Below are 23,684 nucleotides of genomic sequence, written 5' to 3'. Positions count from 1 at the left end.
GCGGCGCCGCCGGGCACGGGGGGCGGTGCGGGGCGCGGTGCGGGCGGGGCGCGGGGCCGGCGGCGGAGCCACCTTAACGGCAGCCCCGCCCCGGTCCGCGGCGCTCATTGGCGCAGCCCCGATGGCTGAAATTCATCGCTGAAATGCAAAACTTGTTGCTGCTCCGCCAGCGCTGGGTGAGAGCGCGGCAGCGCGCGGGGAGCGCGGCGCAGCCCTCGCAGCGCCCGCCCGGCCCCGCGCCCCGGCCCCGCCGCCGCCGGAGCGCTGCGAGCTGCGGGAGCGCACGGCCGGCCGGCGATGCGGCGCGCAGCTCCCGGGCGCCGGAGCCTGTGAGCGGCGGCGCGCCGCCCCGTCGGCTCTCGGGCAGCAGCGAGCGGCGAGCGGCGGGGTGAGCGCGGGCGAGCGGCCGGTGCCGGCGGCGCGGCAGGATGTGAGCGGGGGCGGCCGAGTGGCGCGGAGCGGAGCACCGGGGAGCGGCGGGCAGCGGGACGGCGGAGCGGCGCGGAGCAGCCATGCCCTGCTGAGGAGCCGCGCAGGATGTTCGGGCTGGAGCAGTTCGAGCCGCAGAACAGCGGCCGGAGCGGCGGGCAGGCGGAGCGGGGCTTCGGCCAGCCCGGACTGAGCATGAGCGCGCACTTCAAGGCGCCGGCCTTTCCCGGCGGCGGCCCGGCACCGGCGGACCCGGCCCTGGGAGCGCTGGGCGAGCCGCCCCTCCTGGGCATGAACATGAGCCTGGCCGGAGACGGCTACGGCTTCCCGGGCCGCGGCCCTGCCGAGCTGCACGGCGGCGGCATGCAGCCGCCTGTGCACGGCTTCTTCGGCGGACAGCAGCCGCACGGCGGCCCCGGCGGCGCCCCCCACCCGCACCAGCACCCCCCGCACTTCGGCGGCGGCTTCGGGCCCGACCCCGGCGCCTCCTGCGTGCACGGCGGGCGCCTTCTGGGCTACAGCGGCGCTCTGGGCGGGCAGACGGCGTTCGCCGACGGCTACGAGCACATGGCCGAGGGCCAGGGCGGCGAGGGCTTCGGGCAGCAGCGCCCCGGGACCTTGCCCGATTTCCAGCACCACGGCGCCGGCGCTGCCAGCCACGCCGTGCCGGCGCCCTGCCTGCCCCTCGACCAGTCCCCCAACCGCGCTGCCTCCTTCCACGGGCTGCCGGCGGCCGGCTCCTCCGAGCCCCACGGCCTGGAGCCGCGGCGGCTGCCGGCGCAGGGCGGCGTGGACTCGCTGGAATACAATTACCCTGGCGATGGCCCTGCCGGCCACTTCGAGCTGCCCGTCTTCTCCCCGTCGGAGCCGGAGGGGCAGCTGCCGCACTACGGCGGCGGGCGGCAGGTGCCGGCGGGCGGCAGCTTCGCGGGGGCGCCCGCCCTGCCCCGGGCGCCGGGCATGGCCGTGGCCAAGGCGCACCAGCCGCAGCAGCACGGCGTGTTCTTCGAGCGCTTCGGGGGGGCGCGGAAGATGTCGGCCAGTCTGGAGCCGGGGGCCAACGCCAGGCACCCGCTGATGCAGCAGCAGCAGCCGCCACCACCACCGCAAGCACCGCAGCAGCCACCGGGCTTGCTGGCCAGACAGAACTCCTGCCCGCCAGCCATCCCTAGGCAACAGCAAACAGAAGCCAACGCTCCCAACTCCAACCTGCAGGACAATGGGCCCATAATGCAGAACCAGCATGCACAGTTTGAATACCCTATTCACAGACTGGAGAACAGGAATATGCATCCCTACACCGACCCCGTGTTTAATATGCAGCACCCTCCTCCGCAACAGCCACCAAATCAAAGACTGCAGCACTTCGATGCCCCCTACGTGAGCGTCGCCAAGAGGCCGCGGTTTGACTTCCCCAACACTCCTGGCGTCGAGCGCTGCGCCTCCTGGGGCGGCGGCATGCACGGCCCGGCCATGGAGAGCCACCTTTCCCCGACGGCCTACCCTGGCCTGCCGGGCGAGTTCACCCCGCCGGCACCCGAGGCCTTTGGGGGCCCATTGCCACACGGCGGCCCTGAGCACCCGGCGCTGGCGCAGCGCCAGAACGCGGCCCTGGTGATGAAGCAGATGGCCTCACGAAGCCAGCAGCGCCTGCGGCCGCCCAGCCTGCAGCAGCTGGGGCACCACGGTGAGGTGGGCGCACCCGGCGGCCTGCCCCCGCCAGCCTTCGAGCGGGAGGCCGGTGGCGGCCGCAGCTTCGATGCGCCGGCGCCGCACCTGGCCCCCGACAGCGCCTGGTTCGCAGGGCCGCCGCCGCCTGGGGAGCTGCTGCCGAGGCGCTTGGCAGCGCCCGGGCTGCCAGCCGAGGCAGCCCCCCATGAGCTGGGCCTGCAGCCGGGGGGCCCTGCCGTGCTCTTCCGGCCGGGCGCCGGAGGGCTGGGGCTGCAGGAGCCCTTGCGGATGGCAGGCGAGGGGCCAGCGCAGGCTCTGCCGTCGCCCGGCGTCCATCCGCCCTTCACACCCACGATGGGTGGCCTCTCGCAGCTGCAGTCACCGGGCAGCGGTGTGGCACTGCCCAATGCCCCTGCTGAGCGCCGTGGGCCCGCCGACTTCGCCGCTCAGCCCGGCTTCCCCTTTGCGGCGGCGGCGCGGCAGCCGGCGGCCCACGGGGCTGCACCTGCCCTCAGCGCCTCGCCAGGGGCCTACCCACCACCCCCGCCCGAGTTTCCCCCGCCACCCCCTCCGCGGCCCGCTGCCAGCAAGCTGGGTGCCCTCTCGCTGGGCTCCTTCAGCAAGGCGGCCAGCAAGGACAATGTCTTCGGGCAGAGCTGCCTGGCTGCCCTCTCCACTGCCTGCCAAAACATGATCGCGAGCCTGGGCGCTCCCAACCTCAACGTCACCTTCAACAAGAAGAGCCCGGCCGAGGCCAAGCGCAAGCTCAGCCAGGCCGAGCCTGACCCGCCACCTGCTGCCCCGGACTACTTCCCAGCAGGGCCACCAGTAGGTGGGGGTGGCACGGGCAAAGCAGCGGGCACTGCCCCGCTGCTGCCCGCGGAGAGCAGCCTCTCACCCGGCTACGCGCTGGAGCCGGTGGCCGGCGGCGAGGGGAAGGCGGGTGGCGGGCGGGGTCGGGGTCGCCGGAAACGGGACAGTGGGCACGTCAGCCCCGGCACGTTTTTTGAGAAGTTCTCAGCTGCCGAGGGCGGGGGAGCCGGTGTCAGCCCAGGGCAGCCGGCAGTGCCGGTGGCGGCGGGGGCCCCGCCGGGGGCTGCGGGCGCTGAGCGCGGTGGAGGCACCCCTCATGACAAGCCCCTGACATCCCCTTCCTGGGGCAAGGGCAGCGAACTGTTGCTGGCGGAGCAGCCCGACCTGATGTCCTCCCTGGACAGCGGCATCCAGAGCGTGACCAAGTCAGACGGCAGCTCCCCGCACGTGGACTTTCCCGACGAGGTCAGCACCAGCTACGGCAACGAGGACGAGGTGTCCTCCAGCTCCGACAATGCCACCTCCAAGCCCACCCGTAGCCCGCTGCTGGGTGGTTCGCCCAAGCTGCCCCGTGGGGAGCACACCCTTCTCAACGGACAGAAGCCCCTGGCCCTTGGCCTTCTCAGTACATCTACCTCGACCCCCGACAGCTATGGGCTCAGCACCACGGCGGGCGCTCACCCTGGCACGCCAAGCATGGAGCAGGTGCGGACCCCCACCAGCACCTCGGCCCAGGATGAGATCCACCCCCTGGAGATCCTGCAGGCACAGATCCAGCTCCAGCGGCAGCAGTTCAGCATCTCGGAAGACCAGCCCTTGGGGTTGAAGAGCAAGAAGGGGGAGTGTGCGGGGCAGAATGGGGACAGCGACCTGGGCAGCTGCTGCTCGGAGGGTGTCAAGGGCACCATGAGCACCATCGACCTGGACTCCCTGATGGCAGAGCACAACTCCACCTGGTACCTGCCTGGAGAGAAGGCCCTGATGGAGGGGCAGGAGGAGGACAAGCCCATGGCGCCCTGGGAGAAGCCCAAGCCCCCGAACCCCAGCAAAGAAGGTATCAATTGTCCCACATGGGTGCTGGCACAGGGGTAGGGGTGGTTGTGGGCTGCTCAGGGAAGGGGACGTGGTGAGGCTGCAGCTCTGGCACTCTGGGCACACAGGGGCTCCACATCCTCTCCACCCTTGGTGGGTGCCAGGCACCTTCCCAGTCTGGACTGGGGCTACAAGATGGAGGGTGGCTCTGCTGGGAGAGCCAGTGTCAGGGACAAAGTGCTTGCTGCCTGAGTGACCCAGGTGACAACTGCCCCATGGCATCTCTGCTGCCAGCCCTGTCCCTGTCATGCCTCCTAGGGAATGGGAAGGTGAAGGTGCTGAGCAGAGGGGCTCCCAGTGAGACCCCCCAAGCTCCTAGGGGTGCTGCAGAAGGGAACTGCAGCCTGAGGGGCTGAGGAGGGGGCTCCTGCAGGGTCCCACCAGGCATGGGGTGCTGAGGAGGGGGCTCTCACAGAGCCTGGTGCCCGCTGAACCTTCCAGACACTTTCCCAAAACTGGGACCGAGGTTTTCCCACACCACAAAAGCATGAGTGTGGTGGTAGTGCTGCCCCTTCAGGTCCAGGTGCCCCCTGGTTGCTTTTGGAGCCCATAGCAGTGTGATACTGAACTGAACAGCTTCAAACAAATTATTTTTCATTTAACTGAAAGGCGGTTTAAAATAAGGCTCTCGGACTGTTAGTGTAAAACTTGCTTAGTTGGCAGACGTTTAATTTTGACATTAGTTGTCATTTTTGATCCTTCTTTGTGTCCAGAGGGCATCGTAATTCCCCAGGCTTAGGAAAAAATATTTTAATGGAAAACCCTTTATTATAAAAGCTGTTTAAGATAAGGATGATTATAGATTCAATTGGTTTCTATTTTATCTTATCAAATCCCTATTTTGCAAGCTGCCTAACAGTATATGTGATTGTTATAATGGGTGCACATGCTGTACCTGCTATCTGAGGGCAGGCGGGTGGGTTTTGGTGTGCTAGAAATACACGTGTGCAGTTTACACAATATAAACTCATTATTTGTGCCTAGAAAAGGTGATATTTTGCTACTGCAGAGTAGTTTAAAATTGTTTTCATTCCCTCTCGTAGTAGAGACTGACTTTTTACAGCTTTCCACATTTAATAATTTTGCTAAGAAAGTTGTGGTGAAATTAGAAGGGAGCTGGTTTGGAAACTGGGCTGTTTCCTAACCCGGTTCTGGTTGGCTTTGCAGCTTTGGCTTTCTGAAGCGTGAATCCTAGCCCCCACGGTTTGTCTCTTTGTTCATGTTTAATGCCCAGCGCAGGAGACTCTCATTTCGAGCAGAGTGTTTAGCATGCACGGCAGACCCGAGGAAGCCCATCAGCATTCTCCATGCTTCACCCAGGCAAGGACATAAATTGGTTTGTTTGGGGCCCTTCTTTTCCATTTTTAAATGGAGTTGCACACAGCATCCTTCCTGGCCCCTTCTCTTTTATTGTTTCTTGTACACAACATCTAGATCTGACTGGATCAATAGCTAGTTAGCACAAATCACAGTTCCTGTCACTTCTGCCTTGGCAGGCTCAAGCACATATATATGTTCTCTCACACCACACGCACCCCGTTACGTGTGCACTTTCACACACACACACACAGAGCTCTCACACAGTGCTGTGTTTAGAAATAGGTGTTGAAAGAATAACTTCTGTAGATCTCGACTTCCTGGATGAAAAAAGAAATCCTGAGCAGTGATTTAATTCTGAACAGCACATTTATTAAAAGTGTAATTTGGCTTAAAATGATCTATATTTTGTGTGTGTGTGTCATAAGGAGAGATGCTTTTGCAGCGTCTTTTAACAGCACTCCTCCAGTCACTTTGATCACAGCTATTCTTAGTAACAGCTAGTGAAAGAAGTAATTGCTTTCTGGTCGTGATAACCACAATGTTGGTGTTAAAACAGTTCATCACTTGGAAGGAAAACCATTTAATCAGTGTTCCTATATAAGGATATGTTTTAGTATTTCAGAAGCTTAACATAAAATAGCAAACCAGTTCCACAACAATGCAGAGGCGCTCGGGTTGGTTCATGCTTTAGTCACTTGAGGGATTTGAATGGGCTGGTTCCTCGGATGAGGAAATTTATACAGACTCACAGAGAATTTACTTTAACTGTTGTTGGAGATGATAAAGATACAATGGCTGAGACAAAACAGGCTGTTCACCTCGGTCAGTAGAAATAACTTAACATTGCCGTCCCCCTGAGTGTGTGAAGCTGTGTTTAAGAAAAGGCTTTCTTTAGACGTGGGCTGAGATTTTAAACCTTCTCAGTCGGCTGGGGCTTGCACTGTGGTGTTTGTTCCAGCAGTAACCCCGTGTCCGGGTGGATGCGCAGGCTCCAGACAGCGCTGCTCCAAATCCAGGCAGTTCCTCGGCGTGCGGAGCGCCGTGCTGGAAGGTGGGCACCGCTTTGGGGCTGGGCAGCGTCAGTGAGAGCAGCATTACACCCAGTGCAGGCATTGGTGGGGGTTCTGATTTACACCTGCCGTGAGAGGGCAGGCGGTCGGGGATTTATTCCCATTGTGGCACTGCTGCGATTGGCACCGGCGGCTCCTCAGGTGCCGGGGAGGAGGAGGAAGAGGAGGTTGAGGAAGGGGCTGTGGGTGTCTGAGGGCAGCTCCCCTGTGTCCACTGCCTGCCACTCTCAGCCAGTACCAGGACTGGAGGGTCCAGCTTCAGTGCTGGCCATGAAGAAAAGAGCAGGCTCCCCGAAACACAGCAGGATCGGGAACTTCTTGAATACTCTGTTAATGCACAGGTTATGGGGGGAACAAGTTCTTTTAATGGCTGCTCAGATACCTTGAAGCTCACCTTTTTCCCCATAATGGCATTAAAATGATTTGCTGGTCTCTGGCAGCTGTGTGAGCTGTGGGTCTGGAGGTTGCTGAGAGCAGACACGGGTGGTGCTGGTGCCCGTGCGAGGTGTGACACCTCCGGCCTGCCCGAGCTCTGTGCGTGTGTTCACGTTCCAGTTCAGAATGCAGCGTCAGAAATGCTGCCTGGACGAGGCTCTGCCCTGAAATGTGTTTTCTGTAAGTTCTCTCTGATGCATCATTTCTTGTACCAACACGTTTTATGTGAAGTAGCTGGTAGGTTTTGGGTTTTTTTCCCCTGCAAATGCTTTCTAGAATTTCGTGGTTTCCTCTGCCTAGCAGCTTGTGCTGGGAGTGAGAGATAACACTGAGTCTGTAGGGGTTGTCTTGACTTCCAGCACCACAGCTCTAGCTGACAAAGAATAACCAGATCAAATTCGCTTAAAAATCCAGGGCCAGTTTAATGGGGTTGTGCTTTTCCTGGTTTGACCAAACCAGAACAATTTCTCTTTCTGTGAAATGTGTATTAGTAATCTTTAGAAACTCAGTAATTAAGTGCTGGTAGGATTTTGGTTTTAGTTTTTAATTGAAAATATGAAGGTCCTGTATTGCAGATGTCAGGTGAAGGCATCAGTATGTACCTAGAACTGTGCAGGTGTTGACTGGAAAGGATGGGAATATATTTTGCTGCTGGGTGCTGTTGGGCTCGTCAGTCCGGGCTGATGGGCACGTGCAGCGCGGCACCGTTAGCCCTCATCTGTGAGATTTTGTTAATATTTCATCGTTACACCGAACCTGTCACTGGAATGAGCCCACAGGCCAGCCCTCTTGCTGGAGCAGTGTGTAACATCTGTGAATTACTAGAAATACATTAACAAAGGTCAAATTTGGTCCAGATGCGGCCGGGAGCCTTTGTTTTCTTTCCCTTTCCAGTGCATTCTGCTGCCTGCTTTATTTTAAATACTGCTTATTTCCTTTAGCGGCTTTACCAAGGGACTGCGTTTGTTCAGTGGGACTGAGTTTGTCAGACCTCTCGTGAGGTTTTTCAGGCACTGAACCCTCAGTGCAAGCGATGTGCCGTGAGCGGCTGTGTTGTAGTGAGCGCCGTGCAAGCGAGTTCAGCAGCAAAGCTCAGCGCCTTTTCCAGCGAGGGGGCTGTGATTCCCGATGCTGCTTTGTTTGCCTCACTGGGCTGCTGAAACTTCCACAATTTTAACAACTTAGTGAAAAAAGAAGCTCCTGCCTTTGTCGTGAAGTTACACGATAAACTCCACATATATCAAATCCACATCTTTATTAAATCATCTGGATTAGCAAGCAGAGTGACGAGGGGAGAACGCTGCCGCTGCTTATCCTGGGAGGAGAGAGTTTGGTGTGCGTTAGATTTGGAATTAATATGATGCTTTGAACTTTTCTAACCTGTTAAAAAAAATTATAATTGGAAGGGTTGCTCCTGCTTGACCTCATGTGAATGACAGAAATTCTCCATTGTTTACCTTGACTGTCTATAATTTTTAATACTTTCTACTTGAAAATGGTCCTGTTTAGAAATATTTTCCTTTGTTTTATAAATATTCTGTAGCAGTGTGCTTGTCGACCTTTATGGCATACATTAGAGAAAGCAAGGGACAGAATTTTCAGTAGTATTTGCTCTTGCTGTGATATACTAAAATATTTAATGCAGGAAGTATGTAAATTTATTGGCATTTCAGTAAGAACTGTGGCCACTGTTTGCCTTTGCATCCATCGTCTGTCTGGCTATTAATTTTTGGTCTCTAGATTTACCTGTTCTCATTTCAGTGGACGATCTAGCTGTGTTTGAATTAATGCAGATTACTATCTGGTTTGCATCCTGGTGCTTCCTTGCCCCAAAATCTGTTATTTTCTGATGGCCCATTCAGTTGCAAGGTGAGTTTTAACAGGGTTGTTTTGCACACACTTGGTGTGAGGATGTGCGTGACACAGACTTCGAGGGAGATGTTTCTTGAAATTGGTGTGTGAATGTGCTTCAGATCTTTATGTATGATGTAAAAGGGAATGAATTAGATTTAGTATTTATATATGAGCTTGGATGACAGCATAAATTTATTTGATATGAGATGTATTACACCATGTCTGCTCTTAATTTTTAAGGTACAATACCTGTTTTTTTTACCAATGACCTAGTGGAATGCTTGACCATAGAACTGCAAATAATATTTTGGTAAAAGGCGTTATTAATTAGCAATGTCTACAGATACAATTTGTTGTTAGTTGTGTAGAACAAAGAATAAGGCATCAAACAAAAGTCTAACCTAAAACTAAATAGGCTGCTTTTATTTGAACCAGCTGACTCCCAGCCTCAGTAATGTTCTATACCAGGGAAAGGTTTTGGTACAGTAAAATGCCTTTATGTGGCCATATAAAATTTTAGTACTAGACAAATTACTGTATATTTTCAGTCAGTGGTTTCTCATGTATTTCTGTTAAATCTGCCTGTGAGGACCGTCTCCTCAGAAAGTGCAGAGCCAATTCTGAAATGAATCTTCAGGTGGCCTAACATGTATGCTTTGTTAATGCTAAATTTACTAAAATATCAGAAGCCGTTTCATGACATAATTTCTCGAGCACGCTGAGAATATTGAAAAGAGACCTGTCAAATTGTAGGCAGAGGATCATCCCCTGTTTTATCTCTAGTATAGAATGGATTGTCCTTGTGGATGTTTCGGGCTGGAGCGTGTTGGGTGCAGGCAGTGCGGGTGGTGGGCGTCAGGCGCTGGTACCCATCGCACCGCGGCTCCGGCCGGCATCCGCCTCCCGTCCAGCTGCTCTGGCTTTTCCATTGAAAAATCTACACCTTGAAAAGGGCTGTGTTGCACCCGTGAATGCATGATTAAGGTTTGCAGGACATGTTTAAGATTGGTGTGTTGTTTATTTTTAAGTATGAAATTACTCTTGTTTTGTTTTTTGAGGAGCGCTTTTAAATGAGAGCCTCTGTTAGTGAGGGCTGTTCAGAACATGGCTGGCTGTGCACCAGATCTTGGGTGAGGAACATGGGGAACCTTGTGGAAATTAAATAGGTGAAGCTGTGGAATCATTCAGGAAATTCAAGGTCTGCTTTTACCTTCCAGGTCTTGGTTAGATTTCTCAGTTTTTAAAATGCGAGTCCGAATTTTTCTGTAGATAGACCCAGTTTACACACAGTGATTAGATGATTGGCTTATATAAAAATACTGCGATTCTTTGTAGTTTTCTGCTTTTCCTTTGCCAGATGCTTTTGTGTTGGTGCAGTTAAAACATTCTGAGTTATTAGTGACCTTTTAATACAAAGGATTTAGGGTTTTTTTAACAAATTTAAATATATTTTATGGATTATGTGCCAATGTTCCAAAGTCAAATGCCTTCTAAATTTAAAGCTGAGACTTGGAACAGCTGGAGGTCTAATCCATTAATTTTTACAAGCTGACTTTCTTAAGACTTCAAAGAGAACATCTTAGATGATATTGCTTTACTGTTCCCCTCTTCAGCACCCCTTCTCCTCTCCCTGCCAGTGCCCTGTCCTCTAAGGCTTCATGTTCTGCTCATCCCCTGGCAAGTGCCAAAGGCTTCTGTATGGGGGGAATGTATTTTCTTTAGTTGAGGTAATAAGTTTTAAGACTTGATGGTCTAGAAATGTGGATTTCTTAGTGTTGCACTTTTTATCCATAGTAATGCAAAAATACATGGTCACCATGGTTGTGTGTTTCTTTCCTGTCCTTGGATTATTTGTTGTATCAGCACAGACATTGTCATAGGGGTATTTTTGCTCCGTGCTTGTGCCCTTTTGAGACACCTGACCCACATGTTGAACACATCCCTCTCTGTAGGACTGGGTCTGATCCATGCTGGCCATTTGGAAGTCATATTTTCCCAAGTCTTGCCTTGCCCGTTTGGGCAGGAACTGCTCTGGCACCGCCGCTGGTGCCGCTCCCTGGGACGCACGTGCGCATCCATCACGGGCAGCTCCCGAGCAGGAGCCGACTCCCAGCTGCAGGCTGAGGTGTTTGGATGCTGCACTGGGGCACTTGGTGTCTGTTTGTTTTCACTTCCAGCAAATCTGTTTGTGTCTGTTCAGTGTTTTAACGTAACACCACCGAGCATGACGCTAGGCGGTCTACATTTTTTTATTAGCTTTTAACATTTGTCTAAAAAAGCTTTTCTTTGTTTGGTAAGCAGAAATCTGGTTACGTTTAAGTGCTGCTTTGATAGATTTTTTACATCGAAATAAATACAGTTTATTTGAGTTTAAACACAGACAACACGTGTGGGAGCTCAAAGGGCTCTGCTAGCTCTGACTGTGAGCGATAGGAGAGACGTGCCACAGTCCTGCTCCCGCTGCCACTTTGTGTGAACTTTGGGATGTTTATTTTTTTTATCCCCCTCTGTGTTTGCAGCATTTAAGATACAAAATGAAGAACTTTGGTTTTTTTTTCTTTTAACTCTCCTACCTTCAGTTCTGACTGCTGGGCCTTTAGGACTTGATCCCCTTGATCCCAGCAAAGCCTATGATCGGTCAGCAGTTGGAAGACAGCGGGGTTTTTTTGTGGAAAAATATATGTTTTCAGAGTTAAGTCTGCATTTAATTAATTTTGTGAATTAGTATTCACAAAATACTCGAAAGCATTCTGTTGCTAATAGAAAGATCATCCTGAGGCTGGGGAAGCACAGTTAATTGAAAAAGCAGCCATTTGTAAAGTGAAGAAAATTTTGAAACATTTCATACCCTAATTAAGAATGTACTCCTGAGTTAAAATTGAGAATATTAATTTGCTGTGTGAAGCAAATACACTGCAAAGCCCTGGAAAGAGTCATATCCTTCCTTCCTCCTTAATCCTCTCCCAAAATGCAGTTTCAGAAGAAAGGCATGACTTTTTTCTTTTTTATAATGTAGCCTGAAACCATTTTGCTAGAAAGATGTAAATTGATCTATTAACATAGGAAATGGAGGTTGGGCTGGGGTTATTATCTGGTCAGAATCTTAGCATCTCTTTCCTAGAAAAATCTTCCACTAATTTTTTTCTTTTTTTGGGAGAGGGCAGGGTGGGTGGGTGGGTATAATATTCCTCTATAATGGCATTTAAAAGTGCAGAGGATGCTGTCGGTCTGAGGCACAGCTGCGCAGCATTGCCGGTCCCCAGGGAATGGGGCTGAGCCTTCCCTCCCGTGCACTGCTGGAGGAGAGGCTGTGAGTGGAATTGGGTGGGGAGGGAGTGTCTGCACAGCGTTCCTGCTCCCACATGGATGGCTCGGTCAGTCAAGGCATCACCGCCGTCCTCACAGAGATTGGGGTCTACGTGTGATTTAGAGCGCAGTGGAATCCATATTCAGGTCCCACTCTAGGATTATTTTTATTTAAGATCATATTTATTGCATCATAAATTGCCGCGGTGCTTTAGAAACGTGGGAGATGTTCCCACTGCTGAAGATTTACTGTCCAAATGAGGTGAAACAGGCGTTGTTGGGCTGGGCAGCTGCCGGTTCACCGCCAGACCATGGTGTGGTGGCACCAGGGCTTGGGCAGAGGATGCTGGTGAGGTGCTCAGTGGAACTGGAGGGCACTGGGTACCCAGCAAAGGCTCTGAATACTGCTGGGTTGGGCGTGCGGTGCTTGGGAAGCGTGTGTGGGCAGGGAGTGAAGGGCTGAGAGCATCTCGTCCCACCTGGTGATCTCATCCCTGCGTGGATTCCTCCTTTGGTGGCGATGGCGCGGCTGTACTGCCCTCTCTGGGGCAGCATTTCTCCTCTTGTGGAAAAAATAAACCCAAACCCCAATTACGGCACTTCTCATCTGCGTGTGAATGAATTTCTAAATAAGTTCGTCAGTCTTAGCAACAGGAAAAGAAACCTCAATGTTGCAGAAATAGTTTGATGCAAGGTGGGTTTTCACCTCCTTCAGATGCATCACCAAAGGAGGGCTTCTCCTCCCTGCTCCCCTGGGTGATGGGAGAGGAGGATTCAGACCCAGGGCTGAGCTGCCCAGTAGGTCACAATCACACCTGGTGTGACGTATTCCTGGAGTGGAACAGAGCTGATAATTAGAAAAAGGTGTCCCTTAGACCTGCCAGGCAGCCAGGTAACTGTTTGCATCTAATATTACAGATATTTTTGAACTGACTCAATTGTTTTAATTTTTATTGGTGCTAAATATTAGGCTGAAAAATGTTTTTTGCCTAGTCTGAAAAGTGACCCAAAATTTCAGACTAAATACAGTTTTAAAAGCAAGAAGATTATAAATGGGCCTATTGATTGTATTCTACAAAAGAAAAAAAGGAGTTCCCCAGTAATTGTAATAAAAGCTACCACAATCTATGAGACAATAATTCTGAAACCCTTTAAAAATAGTATTATTATTCGAAGTGCAAAGCAGCTGGTATTTTATGATAGAACAGATTTTATTGTTGCTGGATATAGGGTCAAACGCTTGCAGCACATTTTTGATTTAAACAAACCAAAAACACAAATGCTTTTTTGAAGATAAAATCAGTAAGATTTATTTCTTTTTTTCCTGGATGCTATAGTTCCCTTCTCTATCTCTAAATATAGACACATGCTGTTCTTTTTGTGCTGGGAGAAACCACAGGCAGCCCAGCTCCCTGTGCTCTCCCTACCATTCCTCAGGTTCTGGAGGCAGAGGGAAAACATCCCAAGTACAATTCAAATCTCATACAAACTACTTTGAAAGAGACAGATCACAAAAAAGGGAGAACAGCAAAACATTCCTTCATTCTGGATTATTACTATTATGGAAGTTTCATCCCATCATTTGCCAATTCTTTGTGCTGTTGGCAGGGTGGGTGATGGCTGGAAAATGTGCAGGGGAACGGGGCAGTGTCAGGGAAAGCTCCAGGGCAGCCCTGGCGATTTGGACGAGCTTTGCTTTTAAACTCTGCATTGTGTTGTACGTTACATGACAAAGTGGTGTGTCCTGTAGATAAATCCAGTTCATGTTCTCTGTCCTGATGTTACTTATTTTAGCTGAGGTGTGAATGGGAAAGGCAGAAGGGAATTTGCTGCTCCCAGTGCTCTGTGTCCCCAGGGCAGGTGACCACAGTCCTGACTCTGCCAGGGCTCCTGCTGGTCCCGGGCACAGGGTCCAGCTGCTGCGGACCAACAAACACCACTTTGAAAATGTGAGGTTTTAACAACACAGTGAAGTCTTACTCCAAATAATTTTCCACATCCTCTAGTATTTCGTGTAGTTTTCCTCGAGTGGGTGATGCCAATGGTGCTGCAGTGTTTCTCTTACGGAAAAGAACAGATAAAAAATCTTTTCTTTGAGCCAGACACGTGTGAGCCTCAGAGCTGGGAACGTGCGGTGGGAGATTGTGATACAATTACGTTTTATGTCTACCTATTAAGCATAATGAAGGGTTGGTTGCTGGCCTTAAATTTGGAAAGAGCTTACTGTAGAGCTTAAACCAGAAGTAGATTCCTGTAATTACTGCTTTGCTGCACGGAGTGTGGCGAGGTAGAGGGAATAAAAACTGTTCATTGTCCAATTGTATTTCCATAACTGCTGCACTTTTAAATGTCTGTTTTGAAAGATAAAATTTTTTGTTATACTAATTTTCTGAAGTAAGCTAATAAAAGCCAATGCAGGGAAAAAAAAATAAAAGAGGTGAAGAATGTCAAATGAACAATGCTTAGAAAACACGGAGCTTCAGCTTTTTCAGTGAGCCCTGCTGCGGTGCTTGGAAAGTCAGTGGCTTTGTTTGTTAAACACAGGGCCACTGTGCTGTTGTGGTTTGGGTTCACTTGAATCTGAGATCCCTGATGATGAAATGAAGAATTTTTAAAATTTTGAATTTTATGTTTGCTTTTCTTTGTACTAGATTAGGCAAACAGGGTAAAACTCAAAGCAGTCAGTTCCGAATCTGCTTTTGCTTTTACTTGAGTTGTTCTTGCTGTGTGATGGCAGTATGTCAGGGAAACTTGGATCTCAGCATCATTTGTTTGGAATTACTGTTTGGATTATATTCAGTTTCAAATGGTATGAAACTGTAGTGAGAAATGAGCATTTGTTTATGCTGATAAACTGAGTCTTTCATAGGATACACTTGTTTTGGTTGTACGTACTAGTACATGTTACAGCTCAGAATGTCCATTTTTTCAGAGTGATAGCATGGCCCCATTCTGCTCTTTGTGTGTATTTGAGACTGGGAACTGCATCAAAGAGAAGGTGTTTCTACTTCAAGTGTGGAAGAAGAGAGGGAAGACTGAAACTCTTCTTGGCCCTTAGGGAAAAAAAACACCCTTAACCACATCCTTTTTCCTCTCCCCCTCAAAAATTTGGCTTACATCTTTAAGGGAGAGGTTTTATTCCTTTTCTTTTCCAGCCATCCTTTAAGGTGTGCTCTTCTGGCCTTTCTCCAGTTTCTGGAGCTTCTCTTGGAATACATTTTAAGGGGTTATATTTGACACTTTCCTGAAGGCTGCCTTCCACAGTGGTCTGGCCCAAATAGAAATGTGAAAAGTTCCCACTACTGAGCTGTAAAAGAATACTGGAAATGGGTTATGCAGAAAAAACCATTTAGATAAAAATGCAATTTTCCCTTCCACATACACTGCTAAGAATTAATAGCACATTCTTCCTAAATGGGTACTTCTGTATTATATTTTCACCTTAATGAAATTCTTTCCAAAACAGGAGAGTTTCATTTAAAATTGTAGAGCAAAATTGATCTGTCTTTATCTGCAGTGGTCCTGGTTTAAATATCGTGGGATTGACTGCCACGGGCTGTCTGGGCACTCCGTGGAAAACAGATGTTGTGTTCCAAGGTGTGTGTCCCAGTGTGACTGTCCCAGCACAGGGTGTGCTCCTCACCCTGCTGTCACAGCTGGCTTTGGGCTGTCACAGCTGGCTTTGGGCTGTCACTGTGCACCCCAGCTGTGCTTCCACAGCTCCACTACCTGGCCAGTGGCCACCACGCAGTGGGGACACGAACATGGGCTCTTACCTGGGCATTTCTGCCAGAAATACCCCAAAAGGGAGAAGGGCCAAACCCACGGTGGCCTCAGCCCGTGTTGGTTCATTGTTGCACACCTGGGGCACAGGTGGTGAGCCCAAGTGTGGCGTGGCCTGGAACAACATTGACAAAACCACGCAGACATCAGTTTCAGTGTGTTCCTTTTCTGCAGAAAATACATAAATGTCTAATGAAAGAAAGAAGGGGGATTCCTTTGTGGTGGCTGTGAAACTGAAGTGGAGATGCCCCCAGGAATACTTGCCAGTTCCAGCTAAGAGAAAACCAAAATATATATTCATGCTTTTTAATGGTTTCATTTTTGGTGAAAAGTTTTTAATGTAATGGTGAGAACAGAAGTATGTGGAAGAAGTAGGGCTGATAGACTCTGCTTTAAACAGCTTTTCACTGCTGAGTTACAGTGGAGAAAATGCTTTTATTAAATAAATTGGTGTTTTCATTTTAATAAAATGGTTCCCACCTATAAGCAATGCTCATGGTGATGGAGACACAAGATTGATACAACTCAAAGTCTCCATGTTAAAAATACAAATTTTGATGGTCTTGACGCTGCACAGCTTTTGCATCATTTCTGTGACAGATTATCCTTCAGGGGGACTGTGCTTGGGCTTTCCCCTAAAAGGTGAAATACAGGAGAGGTGTGAGGCAGTCTGTCTGACTTACATCCAACTAACACTGAGCTTAATCCAAATTCTGTTTTTGAAAGGGGTATTTATCATCATCTTCCGATAGTCTCCCAATCAAACAGCAGCAAATACGATAGTGCTGGTTAGGTGTGTTAGAGAACAGCTGTTTTTTTAGTCACCAGTCTTGCCTTTTGTGATTCATTTTCCGTGAATCACACCAGTTCAGCGAAGAGTGCAGATCACGACTTTTACAGCCAAATATGCAATTCCCTGGAAGCAAATGTCGAAAATTCAAGTATTTTAGTGTAGTGCCTTGTAACTTGCAAGTTCTGTATTGATGGGACACTGGCTCTTGAGTTTTCCTGTAAAACTCGACTCCCTGGGACAAGCATGCCCCTCTATAGGAGTGTTTGCTCCCTGGTGTGAGAGTTTCACACTCAGAGAGCACTGCCTGGTTCCACTTTAGGCAGGAATTTCTTAGGTGTCACTGTTTTATTTTTTCATGGTTTTTTGCTGTTGGTGCTCGGTGTACCTGCAGGCACTCAGCATGCTGAGTGATGCATTTAAACACTGGATGCTACAGTAAAAATCTTGATGGCCATTGTTTCAGTCAAAAAAACCCTTCTCGTCTTCAAAGTCACTGTTGTTACAATAATTTTCACTTTGAACATGTCAGGATTCTGTCTTTGATTATAGACTGGATTGTCTCTTGTCATGCATAATGATTTTTTTTTGGGGTAGGCAGAGACATTTTTCAGTTCCTCACAGTTCATCCCCCATCCCAGTACTTCTTTAAAAAGAGATAATGTTGAAACCAGGTATTTAAGAATATAGATCCTCAAGAAAATAACTGGTTTTGACTCTGTATTTTCCTGGGAATTTTATAAGGCTGATGTGAATTACAGATTTATTTTACAATTTGAACTTAGACTTTTAAATTTTCCCTTTCCCCCCACCCTTTCTTTTGCTTCCGATTAAACCAGAAGTCATTATTACAGAGATCTTCTGCTACTTTTTCTTTTTCTCTTTTTGCAAGTTACACCACACAAAAAGAATTGATCTCTGTAATTCTGCCATGGATTGGATGGTTGCTTGGATGGATGGTTGGGTGATTGGTGGTTAAGGTGAGTGACCTGGGGCGCTGCTGCCAGACCCTCCCTGCCCTGCTCCCTGCTGAGGACTGATGTTGAGCCTCTTCAGTTGGAAGCTGTTTTGGGGTTTGGTGGTCTGTTCACTCTCTAGGGTCCAGAGTTTCCATTGCTGTTACAACCCTCAGAGACCTTTTACAGCTCTCTGAGCATTGTGGTGGGATGAAGGCACCCTGGAGGCAGAGCTCCTCTGGCACTGCTGCTGAGGTGTGTGGAGGGACTTGGCAGCTTTGTGGCCCTTTGTGGCTTAAACTGTGGTGCTCTGCACTGTTCACCTTGGATCAAAGGGCAGGGATCTTCCTGAAATAGAAGGTGCCTTGGAAAGGTCTCCCAAGCCTCCTCAAACCCCATGAAAGCCCAGAGGCAAGAGCATTTACAGTTCTCTTGCTTTATGTGGATGTGAAGTCTCTTCCATTGCTGGCTGATGTTGATGCCACCCAGGGAAAACTGTACAGAAATGGGCGATACAGTGTCTGAACTGCATCAGGCACTGCAGAGATTTATCCCTTGGGAAATGGGTATTGTGTAAGAGTGAGGAGAGCCCATGTGAGACCTGCAGATCCACGCCTGGTTTGATTACGTGTGTGCAGGCTTCCAGCTGGTCACTCTAAAGCTGTCACATGATGGGTGTATTGCCTCAGAGGGTTCAGTGTGATTAAATCCAAGATACCCCCTCAGTGAGGGTTGCCTGCATGTGTCCATGCAATGGAAGCCTTTGCCACAGAATTAGTAAATCTTGACTGTGGTTTTGCCTTCTTGTTTTGTAAGGAAAGAGCTAAAAAGGATTCGCTGTGTCTTTAAACTTGCAGATCCTCAAAACCTCCCTGGGAAGTAGAAGGGGGAAGGGACCCTTTCAGGATTAATTAAACAGAGATGTCTCACTGTAGACTTCAGGGTTTACTGATAAATGCCAGCCCCTCACCCACATCTGGTGGTGCTGCTGTTATTTAATCAGGGCCTTGACAAGGAATCTGAGCAATCTTCGCTTTCTCCTCCTCTGTTCCATTTATCTGTCCTCCCAACCTGTTTGTTTGTGTATGGTTAAGTTTTCCATGCCAGGGAGAAACAGAGTGGAAATGTCAGGGGTCAGGCTGCAGGCAGGGCAGGCAGGGAGCAGAAAGCCCAGCTCTGCAGCCTTGGAGTTTCTGAGAAACTGGAGATGGGTTGTTCCAGGCAAGGTTAACTCCTTCAGCACAGCTGCTTTCTGCTTAAGACCTGCAGGAATGGAGGCAAGGTGAGGACATTAAGACACTGAGCTCAGACTCCATCTCTTTAATTTTGTGATCCTGGGGGTAACGGGTGCTCCTGCTGCCATTTTGCTCACCCTCGTGTTGAAGCCTTGCTGGCCCATCTGCCTTGGCAGCTCTGCTGCTGGGAGATGAAGCTGTGTGGATCCAGACCTGAAGAGGATTGCAGAATTCATTGCAGAATTCAGTACTGTTATGGATACCTGAGTTATTTGGCACATTTCCCAGTGGGCAAAATGTTCATCTGTGGAGGGCATGATGCTGCTGTTCAGGGACATGCCTTTGAGTAGACACATGACTTGAGTTTGTCACTCAGAAGTTAGCTAAAGATCGGTCTGGATACCCTTGGCTTCAGAAAAACCGGTTTTGATGTTGTGCCAGTAGCCTTGGTATCTCACAGGCTCTCAGCTGTGGGCTCTGTAGTGGTTCACAAGTGCATCAGCCCCAGCTGATGCTGCCGTGATGGCTGGAGTTGGGAGAAGTTTTGAAGTATGACTCAAGCTGTTGAACTTGCACTTCACCCCACCTGTGCGAGGGAAAAGCCTAATTCAGGGAGGGGTGGAGGATTTTGTTTGTTTGTTTGGTGATGCCTTTGCATTTGTGTTGTGGCAGTGAAGCGGGTGCTGCAGAGCTGAATCCTGCCTGGTTTGACGTGTTTGCATTGCAGGCAGTGCCCTGCCTGGGACAGCTGCAGGTAGAGATTACAAAGTTCTTAGCCCTGCTAGTGGGATGGTGTGTGCTTCTGCACTGAGCAGATCTAGACCAGCTTAACAGCAGTTGTCAAAACCAGCCGTAGTTACAAATGGGATGGCAGTGAATCACAGAAGAGAATTAGAATTGGGTTGGAAGGATCATCTCATTCCAGCTGTGGGCAGGGACACCTTTCACCAAGTTGCTCCAAGCTTCATCCAGCCTGGCCTTGAACACTTGCAGGGATAGGGCAGGCACAACTTCTCTGGGCAACCTGCTTCAGTACTTGCTGAATAAATAATTTCTTCCCAATATCCAATCTAATCCTTCCCTCTCTTGGAGGCAGGACATTCCCCTTTGTCTAGTCACTCCAGGCTTTGCTTAGAAGTCCATCTGCATCTCTCTTTGAGTTCCTGTGAGCTGCTCCATGCAGTGAAGTCTTGGGGATGTGCTGTGCTCCCTGTGCCAGTGCTTGGGTGCTGCTCAGCCCTGCGTCCCTCCCCTGCCCTTAACAGGGGCAGCTGGGGCTTCTGGCCCCCACTCCCTGGGGAGGTGCCGCAGGGCAGAGCCCACACAATCCCCAGCATAGTGGGATGAACTAATTGTCTGCTGTTCTTTCATTTTCCAGGAGTATTGAAATTGTTGTGGGTCATAAATCACGTGAGCATATGGCCGGAAGGAGAACACAGGCCCATATATCAGCTTTGGGCTGGAAGATGAGACTGTTTGTCCTGTGTTGTACAGGCCCATTTTGTTGATTTACTGGCCTGTGAAACTTTAGAGTTAATTTTTTGTTGAAGCAAGGAAAGTCTGTCTACCTGTGACTTTCCTGCTTGAACAGCTGTTTGCTCCTGATTCGTTGCTATTCTGAGAATTTCATGAAGACTCTCCACCGTGATGTGACAATTGGAAGTAAAAGATGAGCTTGTATTTTTCTTATCCTAATAGTGGCACTTACAGCCATACCTAAGAATGCCAGATTTCTTTGTGTGGTTTTTTTTAATGCTGAATTTCCCTCACTGCCATTGTCCCTCATATGGTTGTGCATATCTTCTGGTGATTTTTTTTTCTTCAGGTAGATTTAATTTTTAAACATGCTGTTCAATCAAACCCTGTTCCTCCATCAGACTTCTGGGTCCCAGCTGAATCACCACACCTTATTGGTGCTTTAAGGGGTGTTTCTGAATATGTTAATCCATTATATGATGACATTTCTATCTCTTTCTGTAGTCAAAATTTGGGGTATACCAGAATTTGGGATTTTTCTACAGCAGAAGAGATCTAGCAAGAATTTGCCCAGGAAGTACTTGATAGTATCAGCTCTCAGTCTGATTTGCCAGCACTTAAATGTTTTCCAGCAGAGATTTTGACCCTTCTTTAAGAAGCTCAGACCTCCTGACAATTCTGCTTTTTACAGTTATTTCTTGCAGACTCTTTAGAATTTGCGTGTGAATTACTTGCAAGGGACTTGCAAGCAGTGATTTGGAACCCCGTGTTTGGAGTGTCAAGTGTCAAGCAGTTGGTGCTGCTGAGCATAGAGCAGGTCAAGGAGTGCCTCATTGCATCACAGAATGGTTTGGGCTGGGAGAGACCTTTAAAACTCATCTCATTCCACACCTCTGTTATGGGCAGGGACACTTTCCACTAGATCAGGAGCTTAGAGCCCTGTTCAGCCTGTTCTGTCCATCTCTGAGCTGTGTCTCTGCAGGTGCCAGCTTTGACCTGGGCTCTCTGGTCTCCCTTTTCTCTTGATCTGTGAGTGGTAAACACTTGAATGCCTTTTGTTTTCATGGATGCTGTTTCTAAAGCCTCCTCAGAGAGAATCTCCTCACCCCTGAGACACTAAACTTCAGCTGGAGGTGTCCTAAAGAGAAATGGGATGTGTTTCAGGGTAGGCTATAAATAAATGGCATAAAAGAGCTAATGATCCTTGATACTGGTTCTTCTCACTAATGTTAGCCTTTGGTAAACTCCCACTGTGTTTTCAGGAATATCCTTGAACTTGTGTGGTTTAACCCCAAGCATTACTGCACATGATCACTGTTTCTTGGTGTGCAGGAGCCTCAGATGTGTGAGGCCCCTGGGAGAGATTGACTTTGCCTGTGGCAGTTCTGTGTTACAGTCTCTCGTAATTGTGAGTTATAGACAGGGCAGAGGCACCTCCAGGAGCTGTGGGCAGAGCCAGGGAGGAGTCAGAGGGACCAAGCAGATCCCTGTCCCACCCCTGGCAGCCAGGCTTTGAGATGTGGCTTTGGGATGTGAGAACACAGAGCCTTGGGGAGCTCTGGGGGATCAAGGTGACAAAACACCTAAAAGTCTTCAGCCAAGTGTATCTGAGCCTTACAAGAGACTGATAATAATATTTCAGAGCTAATTCCCTTCTTTTGCTTGGCTAACAAGTGCTCATTTAATTTGCATCCTGAAGCTAAATGACTACAAACAAAGTTCTTTGAAGGGAATCTTCATCTTTAATTCTGTTTTCACTTAGGGAAAATAGTTTTCAATGTATGATCTGCAGGGCTTAAATATCCTACTTATTACTGTAATGTCTATTTTTTCCCCCCACAGTTGTGTCAAAGCTCTTGCACGAATCTGATGGAGCACTGGATTTTACGTGTTTCCCTTTCTGTTTGCTCTGTGCATAATCATAAACTATTCACTGCCTTTACAAATCCATTTATACACTCCTTCCCTTGCTAGTGGAAGGGGGCATTTAATCTTATTTTTGGAGGCCTCTCTGTGTGAAAGGTCCAGGTGGTGATTTAATGCAGAATGTTTTAAGTAGCATCTTTTTTCAATTTTGTCCTGTCCTGAAATGATACTAGACAGTGTCCAGAACTGGTTTTATTTAAGTGAGGGCTTACTGAACAATTTCATGTCAATTCTGTGCAATCATAAAATTCCACTTTGGATTTTATTGAAAACTTTTGTTTGTTTGTGTGTTCTGGCAGTCAAGAGATGGGTTTTGCATAGGCTGGAGCTGTGTGTAAAACTGTCATGTGATAGTTTTTGTACATATGAAATAAGTTTGAAAGCAAACCCCAGCATTTCCTTACTCATCACGGATGTGTCATTTGTCATTCTTGGTGAAAATAGGCTCAGAGCATTTAGTTAGTGCAAGCAGGTGATGTATGCCAGCAGCAAGGAAAGCACAGGATCAGTCAGCCAATATTCTTTCCTGCCATGGAGGTGGTCTTCTCATGTTGGGGGCTGGATTCAGAGGCAGGGACATGTGTGGGACAGCCACAGCTCTTTGCAAGGAAGGGTTGTGTGGGAGAAGCCTGTTGTAGCCTCTTCCCATTGCTGGGTCTGAGTGTCAGTGTGAGGGAGCTGATGGGTGGGACTTAGGCAGTTCACTCCTTTCAGAGGTGAGCTGAAGTGTTCAGGTTTTTTAGGGGGAAGAACAACAGCCCCTGGAAAACAACTTGGAGCTCGCTGAGGCTTCACTGGTGTTGGATGGCAGCATGTGGATGCTGTGAGGGTTGAGTCAGCTGTGCTGAAATGAGCTGCAGTTGCTGGACTCACATTTATTTTCTCTTGGAAGTGTCCAGACATTGTTTGACTGTTGTGGGCCATTGGTTTTTAATGCCAGTTTTCCTTGCTTGGGCAGGGCCACAGTTCTCACACCATGCAGAGCTGAGGAGAGCACGGTGCTGGTGATGGCACCCGGAGCTGAGCAGCACTTTGGAGCCGTGCAGTTGGGCTAGGCCCTGCTTGGGAGCTCAGCTTTCTGTGGCTATCACAGACAAACAGTGGTTCACCTGCATGGGGTAGGCAGGACCAGACTGGCAGACAGCAGCACTGCAGCTGGGCTGGGACCTGGTTTCCCAGAATGGTCTTTTGTTCTGTGGGAACCAAACCCCAACATCAGCCACTTCACCAGGGGGGTAGGCAGGACCCCTCTGTGCGGTTTGTGTTTTGCAGGGAAGCCAGCCTGAGAGTGAGTGTGTTAAACTGAAAAGAGGAACTGAAGGTAGCCAAAAGAGAGGAAGGATATGAGTTAGAAACAGTCCGTTGTCCTTGTGGCCATCCAGCAAGGTACAGGAGCTGGTGCTGTCCCAAGGCCCAGAGGATGCATCCCATCTCCAGGGATGCAGAGCTTACCTTTCGTCTTGGAGAGTCATAGAGCTGGAAAACAGTGATTTAACAGTAGCCTCCAGAGAAATAAATAGGTGTAGGC

At 49.5% G+C, this 23,684-nt stretch overlaps 1 protein-coding gene across 1 annotated transcript in view; it reads left to right on the top strand.

Moving 5' to 3' along the window:
- The first annotated feature begins 399 nt into the window (after window positions 1-399).
- The window catches only part of MN1 (MN1 proto-oncogene, transcriptional regulator), a 34,554-nt gene continuing 11,269 nt past the window's right edge, over window positions 400-23,684 (top strand). Inside the window, exon 1 of the mRNA XM_063416395.1 lies at window positions 400-3,967. Within this exon, the coding sequence (XP_063272465.1) occupies window positions 538-3,967 (3,430 nt within the window). The 5' untranslated portion in view covers window positions 400-537. The remainder of the gene's footprint in view (window positions 3,968-23,684) is intronic.

This window comes from Prinia subflava, chromosome 19, assembly GCF_021018805.1.
Source record: "Prinia subflava isolate CZ2003 ecotype Zambia chromosome 19, Cam_Psub_1.2, whole genome shotgun sequence".
Lineage (NCBI taxonomy): Eukaryota > Metazoa > Chordata > Aves > Passeriformes > Cisticolidae > Prinia > Prinia subflava.
The sequence above is the reverse complement of the archived record's forward strand: the minus strand, read 5'-3'. Positions and strand labels throughout refer to the sequence as shown.